Raw genomic sequence first — 13053 nt, 5'->3', positions numbered from 1 at the left:
CGAAAGTTGGAAGTATTGTGACTTTTCAGTGCCTGACTGTCAGCCTCCCATTGGCTGAGCGGTGGCGGCACAGGAGGCGTCTCCCCCAGCTGAGGCCGAGCGGCCGCATCACTTCCGGCGCAGTCCACAGCGGCGCGTGGTGTGACTGGGCGGACTTCGGCCATCTGGGCGGCTCGGTCTAGGGCGGCTCGGTCCTGGGAGAGTTCTCACGTCTAGGCTCCAGACTCCATTTCCAATGAGGTCTCGGCTTATTCATTCCCACCGCGTGTTCTCGGGGGCCCTAGGTTCTTTGCTAGAGGGGTTTCTGAGTTTCCCGGTGGGTCCCTTCCAGGACGCAGAACTGGTGGTGGAGACCCGACACCGGGTTGGATTTTGCCCGTGGGCCAGGCCGCGGCCCTCCTTAGCCCGCAGGACGACCAGCTCTTCCCCGCGAGGCGGGTGGGTGGCCTTCCCCTGGCTGCGCGTGGCTGTGCCCGGGCCTCACCCCCCCTCTCTGTCGCCTGCCAGGCTCGGGGACCAGTTCTACAAGGAGGCCATCGAGCACTGCCGCAGCTACAACTCGCGGCTGTGCGCCGAGCGGAGCGTGCGGCTGCCCTTCCTGGACTCGCAGACGGGCGTGGCCCAGAACAACTGCTACATCTGGATGGAAAAGCGGCACCGGGGCCCAGGTGAGCGGGCCGCGCCCTCGGGGTGCTGGGGTAGGAGGAGGAGGGCCGGGGCTGGCCTGGGAATCAGTCGGGCAGGCTGGACAGCGCGCAGGGGTTCTTCCCAGAAACTCGCTTTGTCGCTCTTGACTGGGGTTCGATTCCAGGTCAGGGCCCATGTCCAGGCCGCGGTTCTATCACCGGACTGGGTATACGGGAGGCAACGGACCACAGTTTCACTTTCACATCGATGCTCCTCCCTCTAAAACGAATGAAGTTACTCTTAAAAAAAAAAAAAAAAAAAAGGATGGAGGTTAGGGAGGTAATTAAAACTTGCTGCTATATGAGTTCCAAACCCCTGCCAAAGCGGAGAGAATAATAAAATGAATCGCCATATATTTATCACCCAGAGTCAACAATGATCAACCTGTGGCCAATCTTGTTTCATGGACACGCTCCTCCCCCTTCCTTCCTAGACCTCAGGTTATTTTGAAGCTAACCAAGTCTGTTTTATTTATTTATTTGTTTTGTTGTTGTCTGTAAATGTTTCAGTGTGTATGTGTAAATGGTAATGACTTGCCCTAGCAGGTTTGGCTGAGTGGATAGAACATTAGCCCGCGGCCTACAGGGTCACGGGTTTGAGCATCAGCCTGGGGATTGAAGGGTCTTGGGTTTGATTCACGTAAATGGGCTTAATCTGCGCCCCCCCCCCCCCCAATCAATGTTTCTGTCTCTCCCCTTCCTTACCATTCTCTCTAAAAATCAATGAAAAAATATCCTTGGGTGAGGATTAGCAAACAAACAAACAAAAATGATAAGGCCATAACCCTCCATCCCCCCAATAAACCAGGAATAGCTATTAAAGCTCAAAGTTGCCCTGGCTCAGTAGTTAGAGTGTGCGCACCAAAGGGTTGAGAGTTTAAGTCCCAATCAAGAACGTGGGGGAGTTAACCAACCAATGTGTCTTTCTCACACTGTTGTTTCTCTTCTCTCTTCCCCCTTTCTCCCTCCCTTCTACTTTCTCTAAAAAAGCAATGGAAAAAAATATCCTCGGGTGAGGATTAACAAAAACAAACAAAAAAAAGGGGGGGGGGCGGGCTATAAGGGGTCAATGGGAGAAAAAAGGGGACATATGTAGTACTTTAAATAATAAAGATTTTTTAAAAAGTTCAAAGGAAAAAAACCCGGGGAAAAAACCAACTCAAAGTCAACAGTAAGACTTTTTTGTTGTTGTTAATCCTCGCGGAGAATATTTTTTTTCTTTTTTTCCCCTTTTATTTTGAGAGAGAGGGGGTGGTGTGGAGAGAGAAACATCGATTTGTTGTTCTACTTATTTATGAATTCACTAGTAGCCCATTTGCAGGAAGAATCCTGCAAGCGGCCTCTGCGGCCGCGTGTGCTGCTGCTGCCGCCACCGTTTCCCCGCAGTGCCTGCACTCACGCGCCGCTGCCGCACTCACGCGCCGCTGCCGCCCTCCGCGCCCCGCCCCGCCCCGGCTTTCCCTCTGGCAGCCACCTTGCTTTCCGCTTTTCCTCCCTCTTCCTTCTAAGTTGTCTTCAGTCTTCACTCCTCCCTCCCTCAGCGTATGCAAATTAACCGCCATCTTGGTCATGTAATTTGCATACTCGCCCTGATTGGCTGGTGGGTGTGGCTTGAGCGCAGCAAAGGTGCGGTCAATTTGCATATTTGTCTATTATTAGGTAGGATTGGTTGATTCTTGTATGTGCCCTGACGGGGGTGGGGGTGGGGTGGGGGGGTGGGGGGGTGGGGGGGTGGTGGTATCAAACCCGCAACCTTGCCATGTTCTAACATGCATCAATAATTCATTCTTTTTTTATGCTGAGTAGTATTCCATTGTATGGCCGGAATACATTTTGTTTACCTATTCACCTTTTGAGGGACATTTGGATTTGTCTAGTTTTTGGCTATTATAAAGTTGCTATGAGCATTTGTGTATGTCTTTGTATGGACATGTACTTTTATTTCTTCTGGGTAAAGTACCTAGGAGTGTAATGGCTAGATTGTAAAGAAGGTGTATGTTTAACATTTTATGAAACTGCTAAGCTTGTTTTCAAAGTAGTTGTATCATTTTATATTCATGCCAGCAATATACTTGAGTTCCAGTTCTTCCATATTCTCACCAACACTTGGTATGGTTAGATTTTTAAAGTTTTAACCCTTTGCACTCGCTTGCTTTTTTCTCGATTCCTTTATTCTACTCGGGATTTAATGCTAACCTTGTCGAGTCACACTCGACATCCGAGTGCAAAAGGTTAACCATTCTAAGTTATATTGTTGTGCCTCAATGTGGTTTTACTTTGAATTCCCTAATTAACAATGATATTGAACATCTTTACATGTGCTTATTTACTATCCGTATATGTTGTTTGGTAAAATGTTCACCTCTTGTCCATTTTAAAATTAGATTGCTTGTTTTGTTGTCATTAAATTTTCATAGTTCTTGATCATAAAAAGGAAGAAAATTTTACCCTTCGAGACCGCATGGATGGACCTGGAGAACATTATACTGAGTGAAGTAAGCCAGTCAGAGAAAGACAAGCACCATATAATTTCACTCATATGTGGAATTTAATGCACAAACTGAACTAACCAGAAAAATAGGGACAAACTCATAGAGGGCAGGCAGACAGCTCTGGTGGTGGGGATGCGGTGGGATGGGTGGGGGGGTGAGGGTATTGGGGAGTATAGAAGGATTGGAAGGAGTGAGTAGAAAAAAGAAAGAACTTATGGACATGGACAACAATGTGGTGATTTCAGGGTGGGGGGAGTGAGTTGGATGGAGGTGGAAGAGGGTACAGTGGGGATACAAGACCTTTATTTGACATATGCTTTGAAAATATTTTCTTCCAGATTGTTTCTTGTATTTTCATTATCTTAATAGTATCTTTCAAAGAGCAGGTATTTAAGTTGAGCTTATAAACTTGTTATTTTCTAAATTGTGATTTTGTTGTATCTAAGAAATTGTTGCCTTAATCCAGGTCAAGGTTTTTTTTCCCCTGCAGAAGCTTTATAATTGAGGTTTTATATTTAGGTCTATGATCCATTTTGAATTAAATGTTTAATATGGTACAAGGTATGGATTAAAGTTTTTTTGCAGATAGATATCCAATTGTTCCAGCATAATTTGTTGAGCTATGAATTGCCGTTGTACCTCTGTCAAAAATTAGAGGCCACATGCATGTGGATCTATTTCTGGATTCTCAATTCTGTTTCACTGATTTGTCTATCTTCACACTAATATCTCACTGTCTTGGTTATTGTAGTTTTATAATGCATCTTGAAATCAGATAGTGTGTTAGCCCTCCAAATTTGTTCTTTTTCCAAGATATTTTGGTTATTTGACCTTTGCACTTCCACATGACATTTTACAATCAGTGTGTCAATTTTCACACAAATATGTGGGATTTTGATTGGGATTGTATGGAATCAATAGATCAAGTGGGGGAAAATGGACAGTTCTCAATGTTGAGTCTTCCAACCCACAAATATGGCCTATCCCTACTTACCGTATTTTCTAGCGTTTAAGATGACTTTTTAACCCAGGAAAATCTTCTATACGCCCAGTCGTCTTATACGCCGGAAAATACGGTATTAATGTCTTTAATTTTTCCCGTCAATGCTTTTTCTTTCTTAGTATACAGGTCTTCACATTTCTGTCATGTTTATCTCTAAGTACTTACAATATTATTGATATTGCTGTAAATGGATTTTTAAAAATTTAAACTTCTTATCTTTTGATGCTAGTATAGAGTACAATTAAGTTTGTAAATTGATTGTATATCATGCAACCTTCTAAACTCATATTAGTTCTAGTAGGTTTCTAGAGATTCCACAGCATTTCCACATAGTTGGTTATGTTGTTAGTAAATTAAGAAAACTTTTCAATATAGATGAGTTTTATTTTATTTGTCTATTGTACTGGCTGTAATGTCCAATGCAATATTAAGTAAAAGTGGTGAGAGGAAGCATTCATTGTTTCATTATTTAAAAAAAATATATATTTTTATTGATTTCAGAGAGGAAGGGAGGGGAGAGATAGAAATATCAATGATGAGAAAGAATCATCAATTGGCTGCCTCCTGCATGCCCCCTACTGGGGATCAAACCTGAAAGCTGCCCTTGGCTGGAATCGAACCCGGACCTTCAGTCTGCAGGCTGACGCTCTACCTACTGAGCCAAACCAGCTGTGGACATTGTTTCTTTATTAAGCATGATGTTAGATGTAGGTTTTTTTTTGTAGTTGTTCTTTATCACACTGAGAGTGGTCCTATTTCTAGTTTGAGCGTTTTAAATCAGGAATGGATGTTGGAGTTTGCCAACTGATTTTTCTGAGTCTATTGAGATGCTCCATGCAATATTTCTTTTGTGGTTTGTTAATATGATGTTACATCGATTGATTTTTTTTTTTCTGCAAAAAGCTTTATTGTTTCATTTGGTCCAATGCATGGGAGAGGGCTTCAGGGTGGTTAAAAGAATGGCTAGTAGTTTTGGGAAGAGGCTCAGGCAAAAGCCAGACACCAGGGGGATGCAGAGGGGCCTCTGAAAGGCCTCTGGGCTCCAAAGGCTCCTAGTCGTGCTTAAAGGTGAGCCTTTCGAAGAGATACTCGCCCAGCCTGGGGGCTGGCCAGCCTGCGGATGTTAGTCACATGGTGGCCCATCTTCTTGATGAGTTTCACCTCCTCATCCAGGAAGTGGTTCTCCAGGAAGTCACAGAGCTGAGGGTCTCTGCGGTAGAACCCAGGGCCTGCAGCTCCAAAGGGCCTGGGTCAGGTGCCTCTCCAAGGCCAGGGCGGCTGCCATGGCGTCCTGAGTTTTGCCCCATTGACCTTGGGGAGGCTTCAGCACGTCCTGGAAGAGAATGCGGCCACCGCGCTTGTTTGCCACTTTAAGAGATGCTCAGCGCCCTCACGCTTCTTCTCCGCCAACTCGTGGAAGAAGTGCCCTGCCCCCCCCCCTCCTCCCCCAGAGCCACATTGTGGCGGTGGAACTAGAAGCCCAGAGAGAGGTAGGTGTGGGGGGCCCCCCGCAGATGCAGGTAGGCCAGGCGGTCGACCGCAGCCTCCACCCTGGTGGAATAATTCTGACCAATTTGGGAGCTCATGGTTGTTCGGCAATAAGGAGTTAAGGTAGGAAACAAAACCCAGTGTGTTGGCTGGTCCTGGAGGTGGTTCTGAAGGTGGTGACTCGATAAGATGCCGGAGAGTGGCCGGAGGCTGGAAGAAGAGGCGTCCCTGGGTCTGTTCCGTCCAAACACTGTTGAAGCAAGAGACAGATCCAGAACCTCCGAGGGCGCTCTGATTTTTGAATGTTAAACTGACATTGCATTCCTAGGATAAACCCTACTTTGCCACGATGTATTAATCCTTTTTATATATGGTCAGATGCACGCTGCAAAAATTTTAATAAGAGTTTCTTACATTTTTTGAGAGAGATTGATCTATAGTTTTCTTGTGTCTATGTAGTTTGGATATCAGGATGATGTTGGCCTCATAAGGAGTTGGGAAGTATTCCCTCCTTTTTAGTTTTCTGGATGAATTTATGTATAATTGGTATTTTTTCCTTAATTGTTTTGAGCATTTGCAAATGGATCCATTTGGACCCTGCAATTTCTTTCTGGGAATGTGTTAAACTACAAATTTAATTCCTTTGAAAGATACCTAAATATTTAAGTTATCCATTTTATCTGGAGTGAACCTTGGTAGTTTGTGACTTACAAGGAATTTTTTCCATTTCATCTAAGTTCTTAAAATTAGTGGCAGAAAGTTGTTCATACTATCATTATCCTTTTAATATCTGTAGAATCTGGCGTGGTAATTCCTCTTTTATTTCTTACATTGATAATTTGAAATTTTTTATCTGATCAATCTGACTAGAAGTTTACCAATTTTATTGATATTTGTTGTTGTTGTTAATCCTCACTGGAGGATATTTTTCTATTGATTTTTAGAGAGAGTGGAAGGGAGGGGAGAGACAGAGAGAAAAACATTAATGTGAGAGAGATACATTGCTTGATTGCCTCCTGCACAAGCCTCAACCAGGGCAGGGGATTGAGCCTGCAAACTGGGTACGTGCCCTTGACGGGAACTGAACCTGGGACCTTTCAGCTCTATCCACTGAATCAAACTGGATAGGGAGCAATTTTATTGATATTTTAAAAGAAATAGCTTTTGGTATAATGGATACTTTTCAACTTTTAGTATGTTACAGTTTCTTCTCTGATCTTTATTTTCACCTTTTCCCCCTTGTTTACTTATATTTAACTTGTTCTTCTCATTCTTATTTCTTAAGGTAGAAACTGAGATCATTGCTTTGAAATCTTTTTTCTACTATAGGCACTTAAAAATATAATTTCTAAATAGAAATACTACTTTAGCTTTATTTTATAACATTTGATATTGTGTTTTTATTTTACTCTAATTCACACATTTTCTAATTTCCCTTTTGATTTCTTCTTTTACCCATGGATTATTTAGAAGTGTCTTATTTAGTTTTCAAACATTTGGAGGATTTTCAAAGATATGCCTGTTATTTATTTCTAATTTAATTCCATATGGTCTCTTTTGGATAACTATTCTCTTTGGTCTGGAAAAGAATGTGAATTTTCCTGTTGTTGGGAAATTCTGTAAATACCAATTAAATTAAGTTGGTTGATAGTGTTGCTCAAGTCTTCTACATCCTTACTGATTTTTCCCCCCAGTTGTTCTATGGATTATCAAGAGAGAGTATTGAAAATTTGACTATAATTGTGAGTTTGTCTATTTCTCCTTACAATTCTATTAGTTTTTGCTTCATAGATTTTGAACCTTTGTTTAGCTGCATAAATATTTAGAATTGTTATATTTTCTTGTTAAATTGATCCCTTTATCATTATTTAATGACCTTTATTTCTACTGATATTCTTTATTCTAAAATCTACTTTCTTGCCCAAACCAGTTTGGCTCAGTGGATAGAGCGTCGGCCTGCGGACTGAAGGGTCCCAGGTTCGATTCTGGTCAAGGGCATGTACCTTGGTTGCGGGCACATCCCCAGTAGGAGGTGTGCAGGAGGCAGCTGATCGATGTTTCTCTCTCATCGATATTTCTAACTCTCTATCCCTCTCCCTTCCTCTCTGTAAAAAATCAATAAAATATATTAAAAAATAAAATAAAATCTACTTTCTCTGATATGTATATAGCCATTCTAGCTTCTTTTCAAAATTAGTTTTAACGTGTATCTTTTTCCATTCTTTTTACTTTTAATATATTTGGGTCTTTATGCCACAAGATTTTCATTTTTTTATAGGCAGTATATTGTTGTGTCTTGCTTTTTTTTGTTTTGTTAATCCTCACCCGAGGACATTTTTCCATTTTATTTATTTTCATTATTTATTTGTTTATTTAATTATGTATTTATTTTTTACGTTTTTATTGATTTCAGAGAGGAAGGGAGAGGGAGAGAAAGAGAGAGAGAAAATCATTGATCGGCTGCCTCCTACACACCCCTTACTGGCGATAGAACCTGTAACCTTGGCATGTGCCCTTGACCGGAATCGAACCTGGGACCCTTTGGTCCACAGGCCAACGCTCTATCCACTGAGCCAAACCAGCTAGGGCTCCATTGATTTTTAGAGAGAGTGGAAGGGAGGGGGAAAGACACAGAGAGAGAAACATCAATGTGAAAGACACTTTGATTGGTTGCCTCCTGCATGTGCTCCGACTAGGGCCAGGGATTGAGCCTGCAACCGAGGTACATGCCCATGACCGAAATCGAACATGGGACCCTTCAGTCTGCAGGCCGATGTTCTATCCATTGAACTAGACTGGCTAGAGCCTGTGTTGCTTTTTTAATGTAGTGGAATAATATGCTTTTAAAAATTAAAAAAATATATATTTTTATTGATTTCAGAGAGGAAGGGAGAGGGATAGAAACATCAATGATTAGAGAGGATTATTGATCGGCTGCCTCCTGCACACCCCCTACTGGGGACTGAGTCCCAACTAAGGCATGTTCCCAGTTCATAGGTTGATGCTCAACCACTGAGCAACACTGGCCTGGTGTTAATATGCTTTTTAAATTGGTCTTTAGACCATTTACATTTAATGTGATTTTTGTTATAGTTAGATTTAAATCCATCATTTTGCTATTTCCCATTTATCAATCTGTTTGTTCTCTTTTTCCTCATTTTCTTCTTTTTCTGGGAATAATATAATTTTTATGATTTCTATCTAATTTCCTCTGGCTTATTAACTATAACTGTTTGTTTTGCTGTTTTAGTGATTGCTTAATGATTATAGTATGTATCTTTAATTACAGTTTACCTTCAAGTGACATTTTATTAATAAATACGCTATACTAGTAATCTTATGGTGGTAAACAGAATAATGCTCTCCTACCCCAAAGATGTCTACATCTTTTTTTTTTTTAAAATTTGAGTTCTTTATTGTTTAAAATATTACATAAGTTTCCTTTCCCCCCCCATTGACCTCTCCCTGGCTGCCCCCACCCCCACAAGGATGTCTACATGTTAATCCTGGGAACTTAGGAATATGTTTCCTTATATGGCAAAAAGGACATTGAGATGGGGGATTATTATACATTATTCAGATGTAAGCATAAGTGTCTTTATAAGAGGGGGCAGGAGGGTCAGAGTCAGAGCAGAAGATGTGACAACAGAAACGGAAGTTGAAGTGATGTAACAGAAGAAGGGGCCACAAACCAAGAATGTAGGTGGTTTCTGGAACCCAGAATAGGGAAGGAAATAGATTTTCTCCCAGACACTACAGAAGGAATGCAATCCTGCTGATACCTGTAGTTCAGTGAGACTGAATTTGGATTTCTGGCTTCTAAGATAACAAATTGGTATTGTTTTAAGCCTCTCAATTTGTGGCAGTTTATTATAGCAGCAATAGGAAACTAATACAAGTAAGTGTATCTTTATTTTTCCCTTGTTGACCTTTGTGCAATTGTTGTCATATATTTTATTTTTACACATGGCATTAAACCTCATATTACAATTGTCTTTATTTTTATTTAGTCACTAATCTTTTAAAAAGTTTTAAATAATAAGAAAAACATCTTATGTAATTGCTCATGTACAGTAGGTCCGTTGGAGATCCGTTCCTACGGCGGCGCGATGTAACGCAATTTTCGCCGTAAGTCAGAACCCACCTACATAAGCACCTATGTCACTCACGTGGAGCACATACACAGCAGTAATGAAGTGAAACAGTAAAAAAAAAATTAAAAGAAAGATAACAATTCCTGACCTTTACTTGTGGTAAATAAATAATAAAAAACACAAAGCACATATGTACATATGTTGAAATGACAGAACTTGGGAGATGGCGATGTAACCACGAAACAACATATGTCAAGTCTGACGTAACCCGAGGACAAGCCTGTAGTACTAACCATTTCTTTTTTTTTTTTTTAAATATATTTTATTGATTTTTTACAGAGAGGAAGAGAGAGGGATAGAGAGTTAGAAACATCCATGAGAGAGAAACATCAATCAGCTGCCTCTTGCACACCCTCTACTGGGGATGTGCCTGCAACCAAGGCACATGCCCTTGATTTCTGATGCTCTTCGTTTCTTTGTGTCGATCTATATTTAGATTTGGTATCACTTTCTTTCTGTGTAAAAAACTAACATTTTTTTGTAGTGTTGATCTGCTGATAATTCTTTCAACTTTTGTAATATCTTTAGTTTGTCTTAGGTTTTTGAAAGATTTTTTGCTGGGTATAGAATCTAGGTTGACAAATGCTTTTCAGTACTGTAGTGATGGTGAGTGAACCACTGTTTTCTTGCTTGCATTGTTTCTGATGAGAAATCATCCAAATTTTTGTTCTCTATATAATATATGGATCCTTTTTCTGCTTTTAATATTTTCTCTTTATTAGTGTTTTTGGACAATTTTTATTATGATATGCCTTGTTATAGTTTTCTTCATGTTTCTTGTGCTTAGTTTGGTTGAGCTTCTTGGAGCTATACATTTATAGTTTTTACCAAATTTTGAAAATGTCCAGCCATTATTTCTACACATATTTTTATTCCTCCCACTTTGGAAACCATACATATATTAGACTGTTTTAAGTTGTTCCACAGCTCACTATGCTCTTATTTTTAAAATACTCTCTTTCCCTATGGGTTTTACTTTGGATAGTTTCTATTGCTATGTTTTCAAGTATACTAATCCTTTATTTGGCAATGTTTAAATTGACATTAATCCCATCCAGTATGTTTTTTATCTCATACATTGTAGTTTTCATTTCTAGAAGTTAAGTTTGAGTCTTTTTTTTTTATATATTTCTTTATTGATTTCAGAGAGGAAGGGAGAAGGAGAGAGAGAGATAGAAACATCAATGATGAGAATCATTGATCAGCTGCCTCCTGCACGCCCCCTACTGGGGACCGAGCCTGCAACCCAGGCATGTGCCCTTGGCCGGAATCGAACCTGGGACCCTTCAGTCCGCAGGCTGACGCTCTATCCACTGAGCCAAGCCGGCTAGGGCAAGTTTGAGTCTTTTAAAAAATACTGTTTTTTCTAAACTTTTGAACATATGAAAAAAATAATAACTTTTAAAGTTATTGCTGCTAGTTCTAACATCAATTGCAGTTTTATGTACGTTTCAATTGATTTTTTCCCCTCATTATATATAGATCATACTAGGGGCCTGGTGCATGAAAATTCATGCACTGGAGAGAGGGTCCCTCAGCCCAGCCTGCCTCCTCTCACAGTCCAGGAGCCCTCAAGGGCGGGAGGCGACCCGGCGATCAGGGGAAGGCGATGCCCCCATCACACCTCTGCTGCTGCCACTGCCAGCAGTGCAAGCCTCCGCCGGCCCTGGGTGGCTGGGAGGCTGAGGGGACTGGGGGACTCTGGAGGCAGGTGCGCGGAGTGGCTGGGCCCACCTGGGGGTGGGCTTGGCCTTTCCGCGCACCTGCCACCCCGGCGGGGCTGAGGGGACTGGGCACCACCATCTTTGAGGGCGAGGTAGTCAATTAGCATATTCCCTCCTTATTGGCTGTGGGTGCTGCCATCTTTGAAGGCGGGGCAGTCAGTTAGCATATTCCCTCCTTATTGGCTGTGGGTGCTGCCTTCTCCGTGATGGTGTGAGGGTCAATTAGCATATTCCCTTTTTTTAAGATTGGAATATTTTTATTTTTATTTATTTATTTTTAATTTCTTTATTGATTAAGGTATCACATATTTGTCCTCATCCCCCCATTCCCATCCCACACCCCTCCCCACGCATGCCCCCACCCCCCTGTGGTCCTTAACTACTGGTTAGGCTCATATGCATGCACACAAGTCCTTTGGTTGATCTCTCTATTCCCTCTTTATTAGATAGGATGTTCCACCTTCTTTACATGCCTGTAATTTTGGATTGGATGCCAGACTTTGTGAATTTTACCTTGTTGGGTGTATTGTATTGTATTCCTGTAAGTGTTCTGGAGCTTTGTTTTGTGACAGTTAAGTTACTTGGAAACTGTTTGATACTTTTTTGACTTGCTTTTAAGATTTCTTATGTAGAACTAGAGCAGTGCTTAGTTTAGGGCTAAACTAATTATTCTCCATTAGTGAGGCAGTACCCTTCTCCGTACTCTACCCAGTAATCTGTGAATCATGAGGTTTTTGCAACTTGCTGGTGGGAACAGACTATTTCCTGCCCCTGTACACACCAAGCACTGTTACTTCTATTCTTACCAGATGGTTCTTTCCTCAGAATTGAGTAGTTTCTTCACAACCATGCACTGATCAGTACTGAGCGGAATACACAAAGGGGACACTGTGGATCTCAGCAGCTCTTTCTCTGTGCAACTGCTGGGCTCCACCTGTGTTCCTCTTCCCTGTGTTATAATCTGGATACTCTCTCTCAAGGCAGTACGCTGGGCAGTAATGGGGTCCATATTGTTTGTTTCCAGTGTCTTGGGGATCATTGTTCTTCACTGCCTAATGTCCAGTATCTTAAAAAATTTTGTTTTCTTTTTTTTTCCTTCTATTTCAGGTGGGAGGGTAAATCTAGCCCTGATACTCCATCTTAGCCAAAAGTAGATGTCTCCTTTTTTTTTTTTTTTAATACTAGAGGCCCTGTACACGAAATTCAAGCACTTTGCGGGGGTATCCCTCAGCTCGGATTGCGAGAGGGTGCAGGCCAGGCTGGGGGACCCCACCGGTGCACGATCAGGGCTGGGGAGGGACACGGGAGGTTGGCGAGCCCAGGAGGGACTGCGGGAGGGCTCCAGGGCATGTCTGGCCCATCTTGCTCAGTCCAGATCAGTAGGACCCCAACAGCAAGCTAACATACCAGTCTGAGCGTCTGCCCCCTGGAGGTCAGTGCACATCATAGTGACTGATCAACTGGTCAATTGTCTGCCCCCTGGTGGTCAGTGCACATCATAGTGAG

General features: G+C 41.9%; 1 protein-coding gene across 3 annotated transcripts in view; it reads left to right on the top strand.

Annotated features, from left to right (window-relative positions):
* The window catches only part of DPF3 (double PHD fingers 3), a gene marked incomplete at its 5' end in the record, with an annotated part of 250104 nt that overhangs the window by 105791 nt on the left and 131260 nt on the right, over nt 1-13053 (top strand). For 2 of the 3 annotated variants that reach the window (XR_013813379.1, XM_079767944.1), the window contains one exon: nt 508-668. Coding sequence is in view for 2 of the 3 variants with exons in the window: in XM_079767944.1 (XP_079624070.1) it covers nt 508-668 (161 nt within the window). Of the gene's footprint in view, nt 1-138; nt 241-507; nt 669-13053 lie in introns of those variants that run through there. The other variant, XM_079767945.1, reaches the window with a different exon arrangement.

This window comes from Cnephaeus nilssonii (genome assembly GCF_951640355.1).
Source record: "Cnephaeus nilssonii genome assembly, chromosome: 4".
Lineage (NCBI taxonomy): Eukaryota > Metazoa > Chordata > Mammalia > Chiroptera > Vespertilionidae > Cnephaeus > Cnephaeus nilssonii.
The sequence above is the reverse complement of the archived record's forward strand: the minus strand, read 5'-3'. Positions and strand labels throughout refer to the sequence as shown.